Consider the following 23363-nt stretch of genomic DNA (forward strand, 5'->3'; position numbering starts at 1 on the left):
ATAAAAGATCCTCTCTATGGATGATCGTTGGGCTGGGTTTGGCTTGTCCTGTAGATCAGATGAGAGGAGCACAGTTGTGTCTTCATACCTTGGAATCACCAGATGACCTGACAGGCTTCAGCAAAGGACCAATACATGTAACTAAAATATAACAGGATTGCTAGTAGCAGCATAAATTCAGGATATTTCCACGTGGAAGCAAAAAACATGCAAGTAGTAGCTACGTGGATATGAAGTTAATTTGCGTACAGGTTAATTCCATACCATTTAATCCCCACCTTGCATATTCTTTCTGGTTCCAATTTTTCTGCAAACCACTTCGGTCATCTCTAGAGCATCACAGAGCAGTTTAGCAGTGCATAGCAGCCTGGCAAAATTGGAATTAAGGCCAAACTCATGGGAACTAATGACTGCTTTTTATGTGATTTTCTAAGAGGGGCTCAAGCCCTGGCAATTACAAGTGCTGGAGAAGAGGAATTTTCACTGCAGAGCCCCTATTGTCATGCTTGACTATTTATTTAGCAGCAAGTCATAGTGGTCAGCTCTGTTTCCTCAGGAAACAAAAACGACTGAGCACAGAGACCTCAGACCTATTTTACAGGAGAAGCTAGCACTTCACCAGCTGATAAAATATTCAGGATAGACCTTTAAGGACAGGGTCTGTTTTTCCCCTTCCCCATTTGTACAGCCCTTAGCATAATGAGGTGCTTGATCCTCACCTGGGTTCTAGAACACAGATAAGGAAGCCAGGTGCTCTGGCCCCACAATGAAACAAACCCTAACAAACGGGCAGCATGGTGGATGAACACCACATGGAAGGGGTAGCTTCAACTCTGGGTGTGAAAAGCCTGCTGTGGGACTGCATAAATCCAATCTGCTCCATGGGTATACTTGAGTGATACTTTTCAGAGACGCAGCAACAGGGCCTTTATAGTGGAGGGGATCTCCAGCCAGCCAGGAATCACTTTGTGATAACACTTAAAGCAACACCCACCACACAGAGAAGGGATGGCTTGAGGTGTGGCTCTTCCGTCTTACCTGCAGAGGTCACCCTACATACAAAGGGAAAGGGAGGCAACTGGTGCTGGAAGTTATTAGGCAGCAGTTGATCACCACAGAACAAAACACAGCCAAGGCCCATTGTAGGCTGGGGCTGTTCTCAACCTGTTGGAGGCCGAGGGAGTGGGTGGGCACAGCCCATGCATGACTAAAAGCTCCTCATGGCGAGGGGGGACCTGCTAAAAGAAAAACAGCCCCAAGTAAGTTCAGGGGACAACGACAGGAAAAACAGGGACGGGAGTGAGGGTCAGAGGTTCAAAATGAGGGAACTGGAGGTGGACACCAAGCAGAGAACCCCAGACAGCACCCACCGCTCCTCAAAAGGTATCGAGGGAGTCAGTGGATGCCGCCCAGAGGAACTCTGCCCAGACTCGTGACCCGGAGGGAGGAATGGAAGTAGGCCCCATAGTCACCAGTTGTCCCCTCTGCCAGCCTCCTCTCTCTAGTCTTATAAATGGCCATTTTGGCCACGGCCAGGAGGAGGCTGACGAGGTGGTCTCGCGACTTTGTGGGGCCACAGATTGGGTGCGAGAGGATGAGAAGATGTGGGGAGAAATGCAGCCTGAACCTCAGGAGGTGGTTCTGGAGGAGCTGGAAGAGGGGCTGCAGCCTGGTGCATTTGATGTAAATGTGCGTCAGGTCCTCCCTCATGCCACAAAAAGGTGCAAGTGTCTGGGGTGGGGGTGAACTGCGCCAGGTACACGCCCGTGCTCACTGCTCCATGAAGAATTCTCCAGCTGATGTCCCCAGCAGTCTGTGGAACCAAGGTGGAATAGAGGCTGGCCCACCAGGGCGGGGCTGTTCCCAAGCAAGGCAGGGCACTAGGGCACAGAATGTTAAGACCAGAGATTTGGGTTCCAGGCCCAGCATTTCCGATATGGAACCCTAGGTCAAGTCACTTGACTGTTTTCCCCCCTAGAAAGAGAGATTGTAGCCTCCCAAAAACCTAGCAAGCTTTCTAGGGATGAGAATTTCCCCCAGAGACCTCACTCTGCAATCTGGAAGACCAGGTTCTAGATCCTGCCGCAGCTCTCCTGGTGGCCATCCTTCATTGCTTTGTGTTGTATTTGTATTGAACTTTGTGTTCACAATCCAAACCATCAAACAAAGGGCAAAATCCAAGGCACTGTTAACAGATCTGCCCATTAGAGGTCCTGAAAAACCCCTCCTTCCTGAGGCACACAGATGGTCTGGCACATCATGCTGCCAGAGCCTTCTCCTGGAAACTGAAAAATAGCATGGGACTTTGCAAACCAACTGCAGCCTTGTTGCTGTAAAATGCTACAGCCTCGTGCTCTCCCAGGAACAGATGAGCAGCAAAATGCAGGGGAATGTTTCTAGCCAGGCCTCACCACACTTGGTGCTTTCCTGAGCTTTGTTTCCCACATTCAGAGGTTTGTGCATGTCTAGTCAGGAAATCCTCACCCTTGCGTGGCCTAATCCTAAAAGCCTTCAAACACCACTGAGATATGGGTCACCCTGCCTCAGCTGAGGGACTGAACTGGGCTTTAGGACCACTTCCAAGTCCCTTCCAGACCTAGATTTCTGGAGTTCTACACCAGAGGGTTTGGCCAGTGTTATACTGGCTGTACCACTAAAAACCTCCTGATGCTAAAGCAGTTATACCAGTACAAAAACTGGCGCCGTGTTAGGTCTTTAGACAGCTATTTACTGTAACAACCCCCTCCCGCATCCAGCTCTCATGTGCAAAAGTGGCTTTGGACATCTGTCTTTTCATCTGTTTTCAGTAGCAAACAGCTCTCCCCTTACGAGCAAAACTGCCCCCATGCCCTTTTAGGAGTGATTGATGCCAGCAAAGATGCCCCCACACCCCCCATCACAGAGCAGAATGGCAGTGACTGAAGGAACAAAAAGCCAACTGTAAGGAGTTTTGTCCAGTGCAGACCCCTGAAGCATGTGGGATGGTGGGAAGACGGCCTTTAATGGGGAAAGATTAGGTGCCCAAATCTTCAGATTCTGGAGCAGAGCTGATTAAGTGGGTCCTTCCCATGAAAGCTCATTAACCTAATAAGATGATTGGTCTTTAAGGTGCTACAGGACTGGCTCGCTTTGTTGTGCGGAGACACAAACTAACATGGTCCCTAAGACAGTTTATCCAGAAGAGACTTGTGGTTCAAGTTACACGTTCCAGCCCAGGCGGACGGACAAGTCACAGAGGGACTGCTAAAAAAGGAAGGCTTCAGAGAAGGTAACGGGTGAGGGGGAGGAGTGGATTGCCCAGGGGACCCAGGAAATCCACATGATCCAGGTGTGTGGTTCCACCAGCTTTATTTTAGTTGAATGTAGTGCTTGTACAGCAACCATTTACAATATTAAAATTCAGGTACTTTAATTAAAATAACTTATAGTCAGAGATTTGACAATATACATGCATACCTCTCACAGACCAGCCATTCTGTAGGTCACTGCAGCTGTTTAAAATGTACTACAGTGATGCTATATATATCTCCCTCCATCCACCCACAAGTCCTTTGAGACACCACACCAAGAGGCTGTCTGCTGAGATCAGATGGACAAGGCTGAAATCAGCAACTGAAAGGCACCTACATTGAAGCTTTGGTCCAGAGGAAATCCTGGCTACATGGTAGATTTCATGTCATGTTTCATACAAAAGCCCGGAGGAATGAGGTGCCAGATATCCTTCATGACTTAAGTCCCATAATCCCTGGGACATCACTGCAGAGACACTGGTAACCCGTAGGCTATAGGGGCTGAGCCAATGAGGTATTTGAGTTTGGGGGCCTGGCGGGCCTGGGTGACATGCTGAAGGAGAGCAGTTCCTGGCCCTGCCTTCAGCCAGCTCTGAAGAAGCACCTCCGTATAGCGGTCGATGTCTCGGTCAGTCACATCCCAGAGGTTTCCCAAAACCAGGGGACTGCAAAGGGAATAGACACACTCGTCTCCACTCCAGCAGACACAAGGCTGTAGCCAGTACCTTAAACACAGCACGGCCATGTCTGGAGCAAGCTTGGCCTGAGTACAAGGAGAGCAGGTTCAGCCCCCCCACCCCCAATAGTCAACATATATAGCTTGGACTGGCATCAGGCATGTACTAGTGCCCAGGCTTCCTGGTATCGAGTGGAACACTGACTGGGATCCGAGATGCTGATTAATGGCCACTAACATTTGAAGCTCTATAGGCTAAGCCAGGGGTGACCGGACTTCATGTTCCTGGGCATGAATTGAGACTCTAAAAATGGGAGACGAAGGAAGCCTACACCCCGGCATCTCCCTGGTTTATACACTCCAAGAGCAGTGGGGCCAGTAGGTTGGTAGTAGCCCGTACCCAGACCTCACCCCAGCAGACTCACCATCCCGCCATGATGTACTTGAGGACAATACCGGTTCCCTCCAGGTTGCCACGGAGAGCCAGGGCAGCACTGCTGCAGCCGAAGAGCAGGGCCACAGCACGGCAGTCCTGCTTGAGGATCGACTGGCCATCCAGGAAGCGAGCACCAGCTCCATGTCCGGCATAGCTAAGGCACAATTCACAGGTTAGCTTGCGGCACAAGATTTGGTGACAGTTTACTGCTCCTCCACTCAGCTCCCTGACCTCCAGTAAAACTGACTTACTGGCATTTCCATGGACTGATCCAGTACTTTGTCATTGTTTCCCCCAGGAACCCCCCATTTGAATATAGTTGTACCCCATCCCTGAGCAGGGTAGCTGGAGACTTCCACCAGTATTGTTACCCTGTGCCACCTGCCATGCACCTGACAGTTTCTGAAACTGACTAGCATCCTGTAGGGAGGGGTCTGGTAAGGCAGGTGTCCTCCCTCCTTGTTTCCGTACAGTGAGAAGGGGTGATGGCCCTCTGCCTGACCTGGGGTGTAACCTTGGATGAACCAAGTACCTCTTCTCCAGAGACATGGTCAGTCCTGCTTGCTAGTTCCACCCACCCTGAGAGACACTAGGGCTGCTGGCACACTAGCACCACTTACATGTAGAGATCGTGCTGCGTGAGAGCCGACTGCATCTGCTCCTGGCTTGGGACTGCTCCTGTCACCCCCGTCCAGCCGGGTTCGCTGCGAGACAAAGTGGGTGAGAACTGAGTGGGGACACCCGCAGATCCCAATGGCACAGCTCAGCCATACCCCTTACAGCTGGGCACAGGAGGCAGCAGACGCAGAGGTCTCTATGGGGCACGTCTCCCAAGGCAGCCACGCCCTGCAGACCCTATCCCCCGGTGGGCACACGGGTCGGGGAGATGCGCTCACCTCTCAAACCAGGCTCGGAACCGCTGCTCCGTCCCAGGCAGGTTGTCGTTTGGGTTGAGGACATAGAAGGTACTGCTGGGATCAACCCCACGGGAAAGGATGCATCCTGGCTGATGCTGAAAATGACACAAGATGTGTCCATCCCATCTTTGGGTGCAGCATCCTGCAGAGCCATTGCCACAGACAGGCCCATGCAGGCAGCCGGAGTCCCACTGGGACCCAAGGGTGCTGGGCAGTGCTCAGTCCAGTCACATATACGAAGTCTTAGCTACAGATAGGGAAGCCTCTGGCTGACCTGCAGAACTGTCCCACCCAGCACATGGAGCCTGCACCCTGGCATCTACGTGCCAGGCCAGGGTACTAACAAGGAGGGGGCCACTGGACTTCTTGCCAGGATCTTTCGAGCTCAGTAACCCAAGCAGGTGGTGCAGTGGGTTTCCTCTTCTCCATTGGAGGTAGGAGGGAGGCTTCACTGATCTCAGAGCTTGGGAGCTACCTACTATCCCAGCTCCTGCACAGCCACTCCAGAAGAGGCCCCCTTTCCCCACTTACCCTTTGAGCAAGGGAGTAGCTGAGCAGGAAGCGCAGGGAGGGTAAGCGGGTCACTGGCAGGTTTCTCAAGCAGGGGATGGTCTCCCAGGGCAGCTTCTGCAGGTGCTGGAGAGAAGAGAAGTTCTCCAGTGAGCCAGAGCCAGGGACTAGGCTGGCAGGGGCATACTCCAGGCAGGAAGCCACTAACCTTGTCCAGCACAAGCACCAGGTGACCACGCGCCTGCCCACTGTGCGATCTCTGCTTGTCCACTGCCTCCTGGAGGAGGGCCTGCGCGGCGTGCCACTGTGATGGGCACAGCCCGGACGCCAGGTCCTGCACGTCTTGTGGGGTGAGGAGGTGGGAGCTGTTCAGCACAAGCTGAGGGAAAGAGGGGAGGACTGAAGCCCAAGTGACAGTGACCGCATCCCCAGGGGGATGGCTTTGCCAGGGCTGACTCCCCACTCTGAGTGCAGGCCCCAACTCTCTGCAAAAATCCTTAAATGCCTTTCCTTTATAGGCTTTGCATAAAACACCTCCAAGGGCAGATTCCTTGACCATGATAAGTAGCACCAACACCACCACCAAGTGAAAAGAGCCTGCCTTAAACCCTGGAAGACACATTTGGATGTCTTCCTGCGGGGTAAACTCCCAGCTCCACCCTTTTCCTTAGGGGCTAGCTTGGAAGCCAAGAGCTGTAATCTGATTGCAGACCTTGCTTTAGGCAGGCACACTCTCACTCACAAATCAAATCATTGCCTTAAAAAGAAACATTTATTCACAAAATTAGAAGATGGAAAAATACCAAGGAAGTAACTAAGCTTACTTGGACACTGGGTATCAAACTCAAAACATTTGGATTGCAGCACTTCCCTGGGACTCTGCTTAGAAGTTAGAGTACAGGGGAAACATACATCCAAAAAGTGTCACCAAATTTAAAAAAAAAAAAAAAAGCCACACCTGATTGTGGCTAACGAAGCATTTCTTTTCCACTTACACATCCATGTGCTGATTATGAGCTGGCCAGGATACTTATTTTTTCAAGCCATGTAGAATCAATCTTTTTTTGTTGGTCTTCTCAGTACCAGCCACACAAACAGAACCCCCAGACTGCAGTTTTTCTCAGCTCAAGACTCTTCCTCACACTGGTTTACCTGGTTGCCTCCCACCCCGTCCCCTCTAAAGGTTAACCCTTTACAGGCATGACAGGCTTCCACTGAAGACTCCACCCAGCGCATACACAAGTGCTCACACAGGGTTCGGAAGTCCCATTAGGTAGGACCTGGCTCCCTTCTCACCAGTCACAGCATCTGCTCAGCAGCCTAAAGCTGAACCCTCCAAAGGTATCCTGCCCACACTCAGCCAAAAGCCTTGTCATGCCAGGGGCTTTTCAGCTCCCAGGACCACCCCTCTCACCTTCAACAGAGATGGATCTGAACCTTCCCAGCCACACTCCCTGAGAAGTTCCTGCAGACTGGAGACCTCCTTGCCCACACCTGGGTCCTGGCTGGCTGGCAGCAAAGCTCCCTTCCAGCAGCTCAGCACCTCCTTCTCTAGGGTCTCAGTCAGAACCTGCAGAAGGGAACAGGGTGTCCCAAGCTTCAAGCACTGGACATCTACCCACCATGGGCAACTACTGGCCCCACATTGGAGAGGCCCATGCGGAGGGAGCCCTGGCCCAAAGGAGGAGGCAGACAGAGCAGGGAACCAGAAAGCCCAGGTCTCCAACCACAGAGCCAGCCCCGGTTCCCATACCCCCACTCACCTTCATCCGTCTGTCCAGCTCCATCCGGCCCAGCCACCAGTCCCTCTTGTCTGTACAATTACTGCATTCCTTTTGCTCCTTCTGGATGGCATCGAATTCACCAAGCACTGAGCTCAAAGGCACCTGCAAGAGATAGCACCATGATCCCTGCCCTGAGCTCGCCTAGCTGCTACTGTCCAGGTACCCCGACAGGGCCCGACCCTCACCTTGCTGTGAGCAGTGGGGATGCGGATGGTCACCGGGGTGCTGTCCTTCTCCAGGCGAGTTAACAGCAAGGTGTCCCCAAGGGTGCTGGGCTGAAGGCTCACCAGGGTCAGCAGGCACACAGTTACACCTGCCGTGAGCAGTTAGGGGAGGTCAATCAATGCACCAAGCCCATCTAAGAGGCCTTCTCTTCTGCAATCTTAATCCCTCCCAGCGGAGGGGAATGAGCAGCCTGCAGGAGAGTCCCATCTGTGCTGTGGCTTGGATAGAGGACAGTGCAAGTCTTCCACCTGCCAATCGCCCTGCTCTCTGGTGGGAGAGGGAGAATTTCCTTCCCCAGGCCCGTTCATGCCTTGTTTGGATCCTGAGGTTGCAAACAGCCCCCCCAGTTGGGATGGCTGTTTGCTACAGGGACACCTGACTTGGAGACACTGCTCTATGGCCATGTGGTGAAGCAACATCCAGCCAGGACCCTGACTGCACAATGCCCTTTCCAGGGGGAAGCTCAAAAGCCACCCCCTAACAAAAAGGGGAGCCTCCCTCCCAGCACATACCACTGGGGATTTGTAGCAGCTGTTCTCTGAAGCGCCCTATCTCCCATGGGTCCAGCTGTGCCGTGCTGAATTCAAACAAGCTCTGGAGCTGCAAGAGGGGCTGGAGCTGGGAACTGGTTCCCCCTCCCTGCAGGGCGAGATCCTGCAGCTGGTCAGTAACATCAGCCACTGAATTCTTCTTCATTTTGCTGGAGATAGAAACAGGGTGCAGGTCGGTCAGTTACAGCAGAGCCCCACAGGACCAGGAAGAGGGAGCAGAGGTGGGCATTTTGGAAAGAGTGTGTCCTGAAGGCTGATGAAACGGGCAAGTCCCCGCAGCATCACAACGCCAGGAACAGCGAGCAGTGCAGCTGTTTGTGGGATCCAAGAAGTGACCCAGTCTAGTTCCAGGGCCTTGAGGAATGAGGCAGAGGTTAGAGAGGAGCAGCAAAGAAAGGAGCTCGAGTTCTGAGTAAGGAGGAGTTTGTAAGGGGTCCTGACTGCACCTTCCAGCTTGATGGTGTCACCCGCACAGTAACTTTCATCTCAGGAGGTCCAGAGGATTGTGAATTAAGCCACCAACTCGCCTATTGTGAGCAAGGCATTATCCCCACATTGTAGAGCGGGTAGGCAGCCCAAAGTCAGACTAATGCTACATTCCTTTTTTATGGAAGTATGTTTTTCAATATGAATATGCGTAACTCAACTATGCTTATTGAAAGCCAGTCAAGTAACCTACCATTCAAGAGTCTGATTCCCCGAGCGTGCACACGCATGCACGCACATCATTCTGGTATGTGATGTTAGAAATACGAAGCATTAAAATGCTTATTAAGTTAAGTCCTCTAGTGAAAGCCGTCAGTGGTACTGAAGGACCCTAAAAGGCCCAATGCTCATGACAATGGATTTGTAAGTGGTTTTGGTTTTCCTGTAAACCCAACCTGTGGCTGGTCCTACTAAGACATCTGACCATGCCACCTGGTGTCGCAATACATCTTGAATGGATGATTTTTTTCCCATTGGTATGGGAAGGAAGAAACCAAGGATTCTCACCCTGAGGAAATTCTATTTACAGGATGGGAAGCCATCAATGAGAAGCTCTTGTGGGGAGGAAGGAGGGCAGTTTTCAAAAGCCAGCTGAAGACTATGTAAGAAGCTGTTAGACCCAGACCAGAAAAAGCGATCAGCTCTGACTGGAGGGATTTTACTGGAAGTCAGAACTAGCAAGAGAAATATGATCTGTCACAATTTGTGCATTAGGCTTCGCTGGCAGCTTTTGTTTTAGATTAGGAATTTTCTTTGATCTGCATTTTCACTTGCAATCACTTTTTATACTCGATAAAACACGATTACCAAACCCAGTGTAAATAATTGCTCCCTGGGGAGGAGGAGAAGACGACAGCAACTACTGCACAGCTCTCACATCAGGAGAGAGCCAAGGAGGGGTGTGTTCTGGGCAAAGCTTTCAGACAGAGTAAGACTGATTTATTTGGGGTTTTGGTCCCTTTTAAGGGCTGTGCTCCTAGCTGCTGTCAAGTCCCTCTAGCTGAGCCCTCCCAGAGCAGTCTTCACAGTGTCTGCTGCTCTGCTCGGGTGGAGACCAAAGCTCCTGGCCCAGCAGGGCAGGGTGGTAGGGCATCTGGGGGCAGGTAGACAGGCTCAGTGGTTTCATTGACACGCTGGGCGATCTAACTCATCCCACTAATATTCTGGCAGCACAAGGAGTGCAGGGGCACATCAGACTTCCAGCCTGGTCAGCCACCAGCCTAAGCTCCCTTGCTGCCCCCCATTCAGTGTTAAAGTCGCTTTGCTGGTTCTCATTTTCAGGGGCATTGTACAGCTAACACAGTTTTAATGCTCAGACAGGGCTCCACCTTCTGTTGGTGTCTGCTCAAGCCTAGGCTCTAAAGACAGGGCCTGGCAAGCTATGTTTTGGTTGCAGAAATTGGATCCAGGGATGCAGAACGTGGCAGGATTCAGATCTGTGGCAGTGGCTTCCTCAGGCTGGTTATACCTCATGTAAATGAAGGGTTTAAAAGGCAGCAGCTCTAGAATCATAGAACACTAGACCTGGAAGGGACCTCGAGACGTCATCGAGTCCAGCCCCCTGCACTCATGGCAAGGCCAAGCATCATCCAGATCATTCCCAATAGATGTCTATCTAACCTGCTCTTAAATACCTCCACTGATGGAGATTCCACACCCTCCATGGGAAATTTATTCTAGTTTTCAACCGCTCTGACAATTAGGAAGTTTTTCCTAGTGTCCAACCTAAGCCTCCCTTGCTGCAGTTTAAGCCCATTGCTCCTCATCCTATCCTCAGAAGCCAAGCAGAACAATTTTTCTCCCTCCTCCTTGTGACACTTAGGAACTTGAAAACCGCTAGCATGTCCGTTCTTAGCCTTCTCTTTTCTAGGCCAAGCAAGCCCAGTTCTTTGTCACCCCTCACAGCTCATGTTCTCTAGACCTTTCATCACTCTTGGTGCTCTTCTCTAGACCTTCTCCAATTTCTCCACATCTTTCTTGAAATGTGTGGCCCAAAAGTGGAACCTGCCAGTCAAGAGGGGAGGAACAGGGGAGCAGCACTTACTGGAGTCTCCTGTGAATGCTGCTCAGCAGTTGGTGTCGGGCAGTGACCGATACCGACTCACAAACCAGGTAGGCAGTGGTGATGGGGTCCCGACTACCACTGCACAGGGCCAAGAGCCGGCAGAGCTGGCCATAGAGGGCACTCGGAGGGCAGTGGCTGACAGCCTGGAAGGCAGCTTTCAGGGAGTCGTAGACAGAGTCCAGAGAGGATGCACCTGGAACAAGAAGAGCACATAACCCTGTGTCAGACAGGGGGCGAGAGGAGCTGCTTCATTCCCTCCACCCAGCACGAAGGAGGGGTCAGAGCAGAGGGGAGCTGGGGTGGGAAGGGCTGAGCGGAGGGGCAGTGTGTTTTTGGAGAATGCTGGCAGGTGGGGTGGAGTGGGAGTGTCTCTGCTGACCCAGCCGAGAGCAGAGGCAGCCTCCAAACAGGAGAGTTCAAACAAACAATGAGCCAGGTGCTTTGCTGGCACCTGATCCAAGCCCACCCTGCTGCTGTCGTAGCTTGTGGGAACAACAGGTGTAAGGCTAGACAAGGCAGAGTGCAGCTCCTTCACTATACAACTGTCCCTGGTTCCCCATGGCAGCTCACCTCTCTCAGCCTGCAGGTCTGGCTCCTGCCATGGCAGTGGAGGAGGAGGAGGAGGAAGAGGAGAAGCGACAAAGGAGAGCCAGGGTTTGTGAGGCTCCGAAGGCACTTACTGACAGCAGTGGCCAGGGAGGAGGTGAGCGCCTGCAGGCTGAAGGGATCATGGTTCCCTTTGCGCTCGGTCATTAGGAAGTCCTCCTCCAGATCAGCACTGGCATCTCGCCGGAGAACCTCGTGCTCCCCTTCAATGCCATCACTCCCCGGAGCAGAGGGCCTCTTCCTTCCTGCAGACAAGAGCAGACACTTCCCTGAAAGTTCACCAGGGCTCCATCTTCCATTGGTGTCTGCTCAAGCCCAGGCTCTAAAGACAGGGCCTGGCAAGCTATGCTTCGGTTGGAGAAATTGGATCCAGGGATGCAGAACGTGGCAGGATTCAGATCTCTCTCATTCAGTGCCAGGGCAAAAGCAGCATCCTCAGATCCACTCTGACACATCCACTTCCTCAGCTCAGGCCTCCCTCTTTCCTCCACAAGCAAAACCCTCAGAGGCTTCCCTCTCCATATCAGGCCCCAGCACTTCAAGGCCCTACACCAGCCAACCAAGACGTGGCTAGAGTGCTTCCACCCTCAGCCTCGGCAGCAAATACAGCCTGACCCAATGTCACAGCCGGGGAGGATACAGTCGAAGGACTTGCAGGTGCAAGGACAAGTCAAGGTTAGACATCGGAGGCCTCCCATGTCTGGGCTTAGACCAGACTTCTAGCCAGAGCCTTTTCCTTTGCCTCTGTTCTCCGTCAGACCTCCCCTGTTTCCGTGCCCTCTGCCACCTTTGATCTAACATGATCCAGGATGCAGCTTGCCCATGACACATTATGCCGGACAAAAATCAAGCCCTCCCTGCCAACTCCCCCACCTGTCTCCATAAAGGCTGGAAAGCCAGGCCTACCTGGGGCTGGCTCTTCCTCATCTGATCCTCGCAAGACCTCAAAGCTGATCTCAAATACATCTTCCATCACCTCTTCTTCCTGGATGGTTCTCAGGAGCTCCCCTTCTTCCTCCTGCCCCTGCCCGCTGGGGCCTCCCTGGGCTGGCACCTTTTCTTCTTGGCCAGCAGCTTTCCTGTTGCGGGATCGTGTTCTCCGGGGCTTAGCATTGCTATTCTGGGAGCAGTTATCCGAAGAGCTGGCTTGAGCCCCCTTGGCAGCAGCCACCAATGCCTTGGGCCACGAAGCCTTCTTGGTACAAGCTGATGCGCATGTCGCCTTGTGGCTGGCAGGCCCTAGCTCTTTGCAAGCAGACAGCCCCTGATCTTCTGTCCGCTGGACTAGTGCACTGGGATCGTCCACATCACTGTCATCACTGAAGGTCACCTGGGAAGATGAGGATACAATCAGTTTTCTTCAGGGTGGATCCCAGCCCCTTAATCTCCAGTCTAGGGAGCACCTCTGGACAGGGCTCAGAATGCACGTGGAGAGAAATTTATCAAGCTCTTCTTAGCATTAGGATAAGACTGGAGGGAGCAGCCATTTTTTGAGCTCTGTGCCAGCACCAGCCCCTGCCAGCACAGGGCCCAGCTCAACCCCATCCCAGGGAGCCCCTCCCCCAGCCAGCATGGGACCCAGTCCAGACCCTCAGTAGAGGCCACCTCCTCCCATGCCAGCCCCAGCTCCTTCCCCAGCCAGCACATGGCCCAGCCCAACCAAAGGAGCATCCCACTCCCATCCCCCATGCCAGCCCCAGCCCTCCCTGGTCAGCACAGAGTCTGGCCCATATACTTTGGATGTGTTTTACAACAAGTTTCTGTCTAGAACTTTCTTCCAGCCCAACTTCGGCTCACAAGTGGAGCTGCAACTGTGCATGATAATCTCAGCTGAAAGGTCTAGACTCTAGGCAGCCTAACATCCTCAGTTATCCTTTGCTGCTCAGCTCTGCTCAGTAGCCTGGCTCGGAGAGGCTAGTGGTTGCCAGTCCCCATGGAACTGGGCCAACTGACCTGAAAGTGAAAGGTTCCATGTATCTTATGAACCATGAGGACTTCCAGGTGCACCTTACATACCAAATGCAGGGTAGAACTAGCAATGGAAGGGCTGACAACCTGCACAGCTGGATGAGTCTCCACCCAGCCTTAGGGTGGTCAGCTTCAGGGTATTAACCCTTCCAGTGCCTGCAAAGAGGTGTGGAGACTCAAGTCCTCATGAAGGAATCGGATTCCTGGAGCAGAAGACAGCCAGTTGCTTGTATTTACTCCCACAGCTTGCAGCAGGGGATGTAATAGAGTAAAGGGAAAGAGGTTGGATGGCTGTAGAATTCTGCAAGACTGAGCTTTGTCCTCCCCAAGGAAGAATTACAGCCTCTTATCACTGAGATACTGCAGAGCTAGTTAGAATAAATGTCCTATAGAGAGCAATCTGCATTGATCATAGGAGTGCAGGAGGGGACAGATTAACTGGGCAGTACCCAGTAAGTCCTCTACTTACCCCAAATGATCAGAAGCACAAGCTGATCGGACCTGACCAACAGGTCGTGCTCTGTAAACTGCCCAGGCACATTATCCCTGGACTCCCAAATACACCTGTCAAAGAGCGCTAGGCCCACGCACTGACCTTCAGGCGAGATCGGACTCTCCTGCATGCTTTGGGAGCCTTCAGGAGTTGGGACTTTGCCCCTGGAGGGGAGGAGGTCTCATTGAAAACCATGAATGGAGCCTTGGGGCCAGGGGTTGGCTTGGTGCTGGAACGACCCTTTGCGGGAGGGAAGGATTTCTGCACTGGGGTGCAGGGCTCCATCACAGGTCTAATAACAATCGGGGGCGCCTCTCCATCAGAGTCACCCAGAGCAAAGGCATCGTTGGGATCTGTCAAAGGCAACGGTTTGACTCCCTGGCCTTTCTTGGCTTTGGGTTTTAGGGCAGATGCGGCCCCTGCAATTTTCTTGCTTCTACTTTTCAAGGGCAGATTCTCCTCCATCTTGATTGCCTTGGTTGTGGCTGATCCTTTGTTCTCAGAGGAGGGAGTTGGGGGGTTCCAAGCCCAGGCACTGGAGAAGATGTGGGCCATGCAGCCATTGTGCTTGGAAGCCAGGCTGTAGATGGTAGCCATGGCTCTGGTGAGCAGCAGACTGGCTTTGTGGTACTCAAGGCCTGGCAGACGGGGCACTCTGGAAGACAGGAATGTCAGACCAGCCTCCAAGAGCTCCCAGAGTCTCTTCTCTGGCTGGCGGCCACCCATGCTTTGAGCAGCCAGGGTGGCATAGATATCAGCAACCAGATCATCCAACAGCCCAAGCATGGATTGGTCCTGAACAGCAGCCTTTTTGCTATTGCTCCGGGATGCCTCCCATGCCATGGTGGTGAGGCGCGTGGTCACGATGGTACAGCGTTCTAGAGTAGCCCAGAGGAGGCCTAATCCTTTGGCTTTGTTCCCTGATGCCAGTTCCCCCTGGGCAAAGGAGACTGCCCAGCGGAGGCAGATGTCCGAGAGGGTGATGTCCGAGCAGAGGGAGCAGGGGCACTGGGCAGAGTGGCTCAGGAAGCTCAAACATCTCTTCTCCTTGGGTTTGAGCACTGGGGAGGTTGTCAGGACGTTCTTCTTCTCCTGAACACTCACTGTGTCCACAAACTCTAGGGACGGGCCCTTCAAGAAGCCATCCTCTTCCCCAGTAGGCTTGGCACTGGGGCCTGGGTGCTTGCTGTCCTTGGACCTGCCCTTCTTTGGTTTGATCTTCGCCTTGCTTTTCTCCTTCTCTTTAGTTTCAAACTCTGGAGGGGGAAGGAGAGGGATTGGGGTTAGTTACTGGAGCCTCTCCACTTGCAATCCACCTACACTGTGCTCTGCTAAACACACAATATTACTACTCTCCTATAAGGATAGCTTTTTCCTTCAACAGGACAGATTCCTTCCCACAACTACCACACCCTTGGCGGCCTTAAGGCATGGATCTTGTATTGTAGACAGTCTTACAACCATGTGACCTCAAAAAAAACCCAACTAGTTTTATTCCTATAGTAACAGTTCCTTAATTTTTCCAGGAAGCAGACGTTAGACACTCCTTTACTGGGCAGTAGAAGTTACTCTTGGCAAGCTCAACTTGGTTTCCAATCAGAGTGCCAAGCCTCAAGACAGTCCCCCATCTCCAACCCTTCTGCTTCATGAATCTCAGGGGGTCCTCAGCTGTGTCACTAACATTCTTGTAAAACTAGAATCCAAGTGTCTGTAGACCCTTCTCTTCCCTCCCACTGTCCACCTAAGCTGTATGGCTGCTGCCACCAATGAACAATACCATGGGAAGGGCTGGTCATATTTCCTTCTCAGGGGCCATCAAATCCTCTTGCCCATCCCTGCTCCATTCCTTTAGTGAGGAGAAAAACCTCACCAGTGCCAGACTCTAGCAGGAACAAAGCTTGTTGGAGGTCCGAGTGACACAGCTCCAGCTCACTTCGCTGCAGCTCCAGCTTGGCCTTCAAGACCAGAAACCTAGCACACCTAGGAAGAGAGAGGAAAAAAAAATCAAGCTATGGATGAAGACTAGAGATACCAAGCTACAGCGATGCTCATTTGGCTGGGCCCCAGAACTTAACTTCCTCCTAGGAGAGTTCAGTTTACAAAAAAAGATTAAAACCTGAGCAGTGTGCCCTAGAGATCCTACAAGCAGCTCTTCATTCAAGAGGAGCAAGGGAACTATCAGCAAACCCTACTGCCAGGCTCCAGCCTAAACATGCAATAGCTTGGACAAGACCCACCTCCTGGCCTCCCCATCTTTTAAAGGGAGTTGTCTTGCACAGGTGGCACAAAAGCATGGTTCTGGGAACTGTGCAGCTCTCAATTTGCTTCACAGGCAGGACTGTGCACACCTAACCATGACAGAGTTCCTGAGGAATAGCAGAGAGAAGAATCCTGGCCTTGATGTACATGAGGCCTTGCAGAAGTCAGACATGTATGAGCTGCCTGGTCTTATACACAAAGGCCCCCATCCGCTCCACCCATGCGAGGGGCTGCACAGAGAACGAGGGTGAGTGGTCTGACTGGCGTTCCATCTCAGTGGCCCCCTCTGCTGAAGGACATGCCCACCTACAAGCAAGCACTCCCCTTTAATGGACCCATACCCAGTAAGCCTCTTACCATCGAATGGTCTGCAGCTTCATGGTGAGCTTGAGGGCTTCCAAGCAGAAAGCTTTGGCTTCACACACTGTTTCCACTTGGCTGAAGAGGGCAACGAGCTTCTCAGAGCACACCAGCATGTCGGCCAGCACCTGCCATTTCTGCAGGAGATTCTCTCCTGCACAAGAAGGGAAAAAAAGTGACTCTCCCCTTTCCACAGTGCCTACAAAACTAAGGGGAAGGCATGTGGTAATGAAGGCCTACAGGACATACTGCACTGCTCTAGACCATTAATGTCATCCAGTTTGCTCAAGAGGCTGGGTCACATAGGGGCTTATGCTCCAACATAAGGTTCTTTCAGACAATATTGAAGGGACTGGCTGGCTGCCCGCCGATGGCCCCAGACAGCCTGGTGGCAGACTGTCTCCCAAGCAGAACAGCTGGAATGCCTCCAAATTAGCGTTCACAGGTCCATTACTACCTGCCCCTGTAGTCGGGGACACTGAACCAACGAAGCCAGACTGATGTAAAAGGAGGCTTAAATATGCCTCATTCTAGGAGGTGACTGAGGCATGCTGCCCTCAAGGATGAAAAGTAAGATTAAAATAGGAAGATGTGTTTCATACACCCCAAATCAGATGAACCTGAAGTTTTCTGCTACACCTGATCCCTGTGCAGACTCTGGAGGAGCATGATTTGAAACACCCTCCATGCTCTTCCTTCTAGGCACAAAAGCAACATCGGAGAACAGCAAGATCTCTTAATCCAGACAGATCCTGTCTATGCAAATACACAGCTTACCATGATCCACAAACTGAGACTCTGGGGGAGTTTTAGGAGAGGACAGCAACTCACTGCCCATCAGTAGAAGAATGATGCTGCGAAAGAGTTTGTGGGCATCAGCCAGAGCAGTCTCAGGAGTCTTCCATCCTGTACAAGAGAGCGCATATGAACATTAGCACCATCTATCCATGCAGGCAGACAGTCATTAACAACCCTGGGCCATTCATAGCAGGGTTCTTGGCATGACCCCAGAGAGCTGCATGGACTCCAACAGGGCTTACGATGCATGGAGATTCCAGCACTCACTCTCCACCCATTTCACACACAAGACTGAGATCAAAGCAAGCAAGGGTCTGCCGAGTGAGGGGGGTTTTCACAAACAGGAGCAGATAGAGGTTATGTGAACCACTGCCCTCCCATTTCAGATTATGGGCTGATCCCCAACCAGTCTGGAAGCAATCCTTGTTCAGTATTTTGCAGTGAAATATGCTACAGATTTAGCATTGGTTACCACAGTAGATGAACATAGGACTAGGTCGACCACTGTTCCATGTTCTCAGAGCTCTGGAAGACAGCCTCAGTACAGTAGGCAGCTCTGCTTCTGCCCACACCGGAGAAGTGGAGAAAGGACATTTGCAGTAACAAAAGGTAGTAGGTACCTAAGTTTAGCAGGCCGCTAATTCCGTGGACTAGGGGCTCACCACTGGCAGGCCAGGAGAAAGCCAGATCTGTGGACTCCTAAACTACCTCAAAGTCTGCCAAGGTAGCATATGTCCCTCAGTATATATCCCAAACCCCACTCCTATCAGAACACCTCCCACACTGCTGAGACTCTGGACAGCAGTCACGTCCCCATCCTCACCTTGAGCCCAGAGCTGTTGTCGGAGTTTAGCCGAAAGGCTGGTTGAAGGAAGGCTGAGATAAACAGCCATCAGCTGGAGGACTTGGGCTCTGAGCAGGTACCAAACCTTTGCAATCTTCTGCAGTGCTGGGTGTTGAAGGACCTCTAGCAGCAAGGTGAGGCCTTCTTCAACCTGAAGGAGATCGAGATGAGGACTGTGGGTACAGGGAACCAGGGTTCATATGGAGACAAGACCTATCAATTCAGCCTTACACCTTGATTCAAGTAGCTGGAGCTAGAGAACAGACTAGAGGGGAGGACCAGAAGCTTGAGGATGTTTCAAGAACAGGGTAACTGAAACAGCCACTTCTTCCACCTCTTTTTGAGGTGGCGATTTCCTTCAAGCAATAACCTGACAGACGTGGCAGAATGGGTTTAAGAGCCTGCTAGCCAGAAACATTACAGAAATACCTCAGACAGGCAGGAGACAGTATGCAAAGCATTTACAATGCCTCTACCGGCTCTTTTCTGGACTTCACCCTCTCTCCAGGAATCCTCTCCTGGCATCCTCCCCCAAGAGCATGTAAGCCAACAGACTGGCTTGCAGAGGACTCATTGCTTTAAGTTCTCTCACAGCAGAGAGATTTCAGTGCTGGCATCTGATCTTCAATTATTCCTTTCCCAGCATTGCCAGGACTGGCTTCGGGTAACAATAGTTTAGGATTTAAGTTGGGCACTTACCACACCCAAAATGAGGTGGATAATAGAAAACTTTTGATTTGCTCAACATGTAGGCTACATCTACATTAGCACACTACATCGAAGTAGCCTATTTCGACGTAAGAACATCGAAATAGGCTACTTCGACGCGTATTGTCTACACGTCCTCCAAGGCTGGTGCCATCGATGTTCAATGTCAAAGTAGCGACAGATCGTTGAAAGGAGCCGCCCCGGAAGGAAATGTGGACCGTCCACACGCACACAAGCGCTCCCTGTTGAAATAAGGTGCCAGCAAAGCCCCAAGCCGCTCCCTTAAAGGGAGCCTCCCAGACACACACAGCCTGTACAGCACAAGATCCACGGAGCCAACAACTGGTTGCAGACCCTGTGCACACAGCATGGACCCCCAGCTGCAGCTGCAGCAGCAGCTGCCACTGCTGCCAGAAGCCCTGGGCTAAGGGCTGCTGCATGCAGTGACCATAGAGCCCTGCAGGGGCTGGACAGAGCTTCTCTCAACCCCTCAGCTGATGGCCGCCATGGAGGACCCCGCTATTTCAAAGTAGCGGGACGTGGCTCATCTACATGCGCCCTACTTCGACGTTGAATCTTTGGATGGGAATAGCAATTTCGATGTCTTGCCGCCTAACGTCGATTTCAACGTCGAAATAGCGCACAGCACGTGTAGACGTAACGTGCACTATTTCGACATTGGGCCGGCCACTTCGAAGGAGCTGGCTAGTGTAGATGCACCCAGAGAGTTTCAACTCAAGGAGCTTTTCATTTTTGTCAGAGACATTTTCTGCCTGAAAATTTAAAGTATGGGAATTCAGAAATGTCTCTGCAATGCCTCATGGGAGTTGTGGTTCAGGTTTCTCATGCTTCTGTGTTTTCCTATTGGCCAGGCTCCATCTTCTCTGCAGCACCTAGGCCACATGATCACCTTACATCGGAGGGAAGCAGAGGGACATGCATTGTGATGGTGCGCCATGGGGAGAGGAGTCCAAACAGGGAGCCTTATCTATGGACAAGGAGAAATTGAGATACCTGGACTCTCAGTCCCATAAGGCACAGCAGCTGTATTTCAGAATCAAACTCTTATAGCCAAACATGCAAAGTTTCCTGTGGGGCTTCTCCCACCCATTTTCCAACTAGTTCTCATAGATCCATATTCAACTTTTGGCAGAGCTTGAACTGGATAAACAAAGGGACTGGAAAGAGAGGAGTTACACCTCGAAGTACTGGTTACCTTGTGGTTTACGCAGCACAGCTGGCTATGGAGCATAAGGCATGTTTGCTTCAGCAGCAGATAGGAGTCACTGCTGCAGTCAGCATTTTGCAAACAAGACTCTGCTTCTTCCAGGAAGACCTGAAATGAGAAGCCGGATGAAGCATGGATTGCTTCGGGGATTGCCCCAGAGCAATAGCTGAATTCAGCTCAACCATAGTCATGTTAAAATCTTAGGCACAGAGCCCCAAAAGTCAGAAGAGTAGGAGTGCCTTAGAAACCAGCTCCTCCACTGAACACCCAGGTTGTGGGCAGCTGGCTTTTCTTCACAATGCTAGAAGGCAGCAACACGACACAGACAACCTGAAAAAGTCTGGCCTACCAGGAGTACGGCCCTCTAGACGTGACAGTTCCCACCACGAAAGTTGTGAGGTGTCCACACGCAACTAGAGAATGGCGCTGTCACCTTGTGTGAGTGGTTCCCAGACTTTTCTGCCAAGGACCCTTTGAGAGCCTGCTTAATTGTTCCCAAGCCCTTTTGTTTCCAGTAGTAGTGGAACAAACCCTGCCAGCATGACCTCTCATGCTCTTGCTGCAAGGACACCAGAAAGCAAAATGCCATCCTCCATGCGGCAAGAGTACTTGAATGCTCTGCTGGCCCAGGCCTAGATCTATGGACTGACCCCCACATAAGCCTTGGTGGGCTCCCTGTTGGGAGCCACTGCTACAAGTTGCCTTATTACCACCACCACCTCAGTTCTGATCCTTACCTTTGCCGCACTGGGACACTCCAGCTGGAACAGTAGCTTGGTCACTTGACATAAGGCATTGGCAGTCCCAAGCCAGTCACCAAGGGCAGTGGAGAGGGTTCTGATCAGGAGGTAGCTTTCCAGAGACTGCAGGGGCTATGGGACAGGGAAAACACAGCCCATCACTAAAGAAGTTCATCCTAGACAAGCCATGTGTACCCTAAAGCAGTGGTGTTGAAACGGTTTTTTTTCCACCCCACCACGAACCACTTGAAAATTGCTGAGGAAGGAGGCAGTCTCTCCCTGGCAGCTGCAGCCCTGGAGCTGGGGCAAGTCGCCTTTCTCTGGCTACTGCAGCCCTACACATCCTGAATTCCCTCACCTTTTTTTCTCATCCCAGTTCTCCCCACTTCCCCTCCAGGCCACTGCCTCACCTTACATATGCATCGCCTGCAAGGTCCACAAGCAGAGCCACACCTGCAAGCCACCAGTTAGATGGGCAGCCCTTCATTCTCACGTCTCTGGTCACCCAGTTGCACACCTTAAAATAGACTATCCATGGACCATTGTTGGTCTGTGGACCACAGTTTGAGAACTTTAAAGCCATCACTTCACCCACCTCCAGATGAGGTATTGAGGCCATGTAAATCTTGTCTTTGTGACCCTTCAGGGCACAAACAGGAGGGAAGGAAAGGGAGGAGACAAAATACTCCTACAGCAATGAAGGTTATGCAAGTAACCAGATAGTGAGGGGATCCCAGGATGTCACAGTAGACAAGGTAAGGACTGTCTAAAAAGGAGGAACCATGGGAGCTAGATACAGTGATTGTTGTAGAGAAGATCAACCCAGAGGCTCCTATTGAGAAAGCCCTGCACGGAAAGAAGAGTGGATATCCACGGACAGACATCGGAATCTGCAGGATTCTCCTCCCAAGAGCCACTGTGGTTAATGGAGAGCACTTCCTACAGCTACGGCATCTCCTATCTGGGGTTGAGCAGGGCTGAGGATCTGCCAGCACAGGGCACTGGCCCCTTGGCATGACGGGACCATGGTCCTCTCCATTGGCTGCAGTCACTCCTGGGAGTAGCGCCCTGTAAGTCTCAATGTCTATCCATGAATAGCAGCATCCCTAGGTAGGCATTTCTGTGAGCGCAGGGCCATTGACCCTCACAATTGAGATTGAAAAAGGACACAGAAAACAGACAAAATTAGCCTGTGAACTGACTGTTAATGCAACCACCCACCCCCCTCAGCTACAAGACAAGTGTAAGGCTATAAAACTCCACTCTCCAGAGTACAAGACAATTGCTGAAAGACAAGGGCCAGGAATCAAACACCCAGGGCCAAACCCATACTGAAGAGATTTCCATAATGGCTTAACATCTCTCTCAAAACACATGCAAGCAGGCTACTGTTGAGACAGGCTACACAAATATCTGGCCCAATAGGAAGTGCTGACGTGAGTCAAAATGGTCCTGATCTAGGGAGGAAAAAGGATCAAAAGAAATTGATCATGTTAGGTGGCACCAAGTGCTGGGGCTGCACTGCCCACAAGCCATTTCTTGGCTAGAGCAGCACAGGTGTCCCATTAAAACATGAAGAGTCATAAGATAACACCCTGGCTCCCTTTTAGCCAATGAGTCAGCTACAGATTAGTACTAGCTGTGCTAAAGTTGACAGGGTTTAGGGTTGGTCCTAATCTGAAGCTCTCATGCACTTAGCTGTGTGTGTTGAATAACCCTCTTAATGCCCCAAAACTACAAAGAAGCCACCATCCCATGCCCTGCAGAGCCCTAGTCTTCAAATACCTTTGCCATCATTCTGTAGAGCGCTGCCATGATGTGCAGGGAGACCACAGTCTGCTCCACACTCCGCACTGCTGGGACTCCCTTCTTGGCCAGGAGCTTCTTCCACAAGGTGAGGGCATCATCCAGGCACTTGGACTGTGCTAAAACAACCAAGGCATGCAGTGGTCACCCATGCACCAGGAGTTTGATTCCTCTCCTCCAGGAGCATCAAACACTAGTTAAAAGCCACCCCTATAGCAAACTGACCAAATGGCTCTTGAGAGAAGACTGAGGGAATGATATAAGCCACCCGCCACCACCTGTAAGCAGGGGGTGCTGGAGGTTTGTAGAAGGCGACAGTATTCAGACAGGACAAGTGTTCTTTCTGGAGCCACACTCAACTAAGCACGGGAGAGACCACCAATCCCGCAGCCCCTGCAGCAGAAGAACTCTGTGGGAAACATTTCCCATGTTCCCAATAGGAGTATCGCCTTCCTATCTATCCCCACAACCTGGAAGACTGAATGGGAGATTATGTGCCTCCATCCCACCCCAGCAGATTTCCTCTCCCAGGCCCATTGGATCAGTTTAACCCAGACCAGAAGAGTTAGGCATTGCTCCCAGACACTGCCAGCATTCAATTGTCCGATCCCCC

General features: G+C 51.7%; 1 protein-coding gene across 1 annotated transcript in view; it reads right to left on the reverse strand.

Moving 5' to 3' along the window:
• Positions 1 to 3392: 3392 nt before the first annotated feature.
• Positions 3393 to 23363, reverse strand: part of ESPL1 (extra spindle pole bodies like 1, separase) — a 30940-nt gene continuing 10969 nt past the window's right edge. The window contains exons 10-30 of the mRNA XM_074979590.1: positions 22730 to 22869; positions 20942 to 21076; positions 20193 to 20312; positions 18248 to 18419; positions 17404 to 17532; positions 16624 to 16780; positions 15878 to 15987; positions 14110 to 15263; positions 12453 to 12876; positions 11621 to 11791; positions 10920 to 11133; positions 8351 to 8538; positions 7799 to 7926; positions 7593 to 7715; positions 7244 to 7399; positions 6038 to 6208; positions 5851 to 5955; positions 5299 to 5414; positions 5023 to 5106; positions 4392 to 4556; positions 3393 to 3955 (exon numbers count right to left, since the gene is read on the reverse strand). Coding sequence (XP_074835691.1) covers positions 3754 to 3955; positions 4392 to 4556; positions 5023 to 5106; positions 5299 to 5414; positions 5851 to 5955; positions 6038 to 6208; positions 7244 to 7399; positions 7593 to 7715; positions 7799 to 7926; positions 8351 to 8538; positions 10920 to 11133; positions 11621 to 11791; positions 12453 to 12876; positions 14110 to 15263; positions 15878 to 15987; positions 16624 to 16780; positions 17404 to 17532; positions 18248 to 18419; positions 20193 to 20312; positions 20942 to 21076; positions 22730 to 22869 — 4364 coding nt within the window. The 3' untranslated portion in view covers positions 3393 to 3753. The remainder of the gene's footprint in view (positions 3956 to 4391; positions 4557 to 5022; positions 5107 to 5298; positions 5415 to 5850; positions 5956 to 6037; positions 6209 to 7243; positions 7400 to 7592; positions 7716 to 7798; positions 7927 to 8350; positions 8539 to 10919; positions 11134 to 11620; positions 11792 to 12452; positions 12877 to 14109; positions 15264 to 15877; positions 15988 to 16623; positions 16781 to 17403; positions 17533 to 18247; positions 18420 to 20192; positions 20313 to 20941; positions 21077 to 22729; positions 22870 to 23363) is intronic.

The sequence above is a fragment of the Carettochelys insculpta genome, chromosome 29, assembly GCF_033958435.1.
Source record: "Carettochelys insculpta isolate YL-2023 chromosome 29, ASM3395843v1, whole genome shotgun sequence".
Classification (NCBI taxonomy): Eukaryota; Metazoa; Chordata; order Testudines; family Carettochelyidae; genus Carettochelys; species Carettochelys insculpta.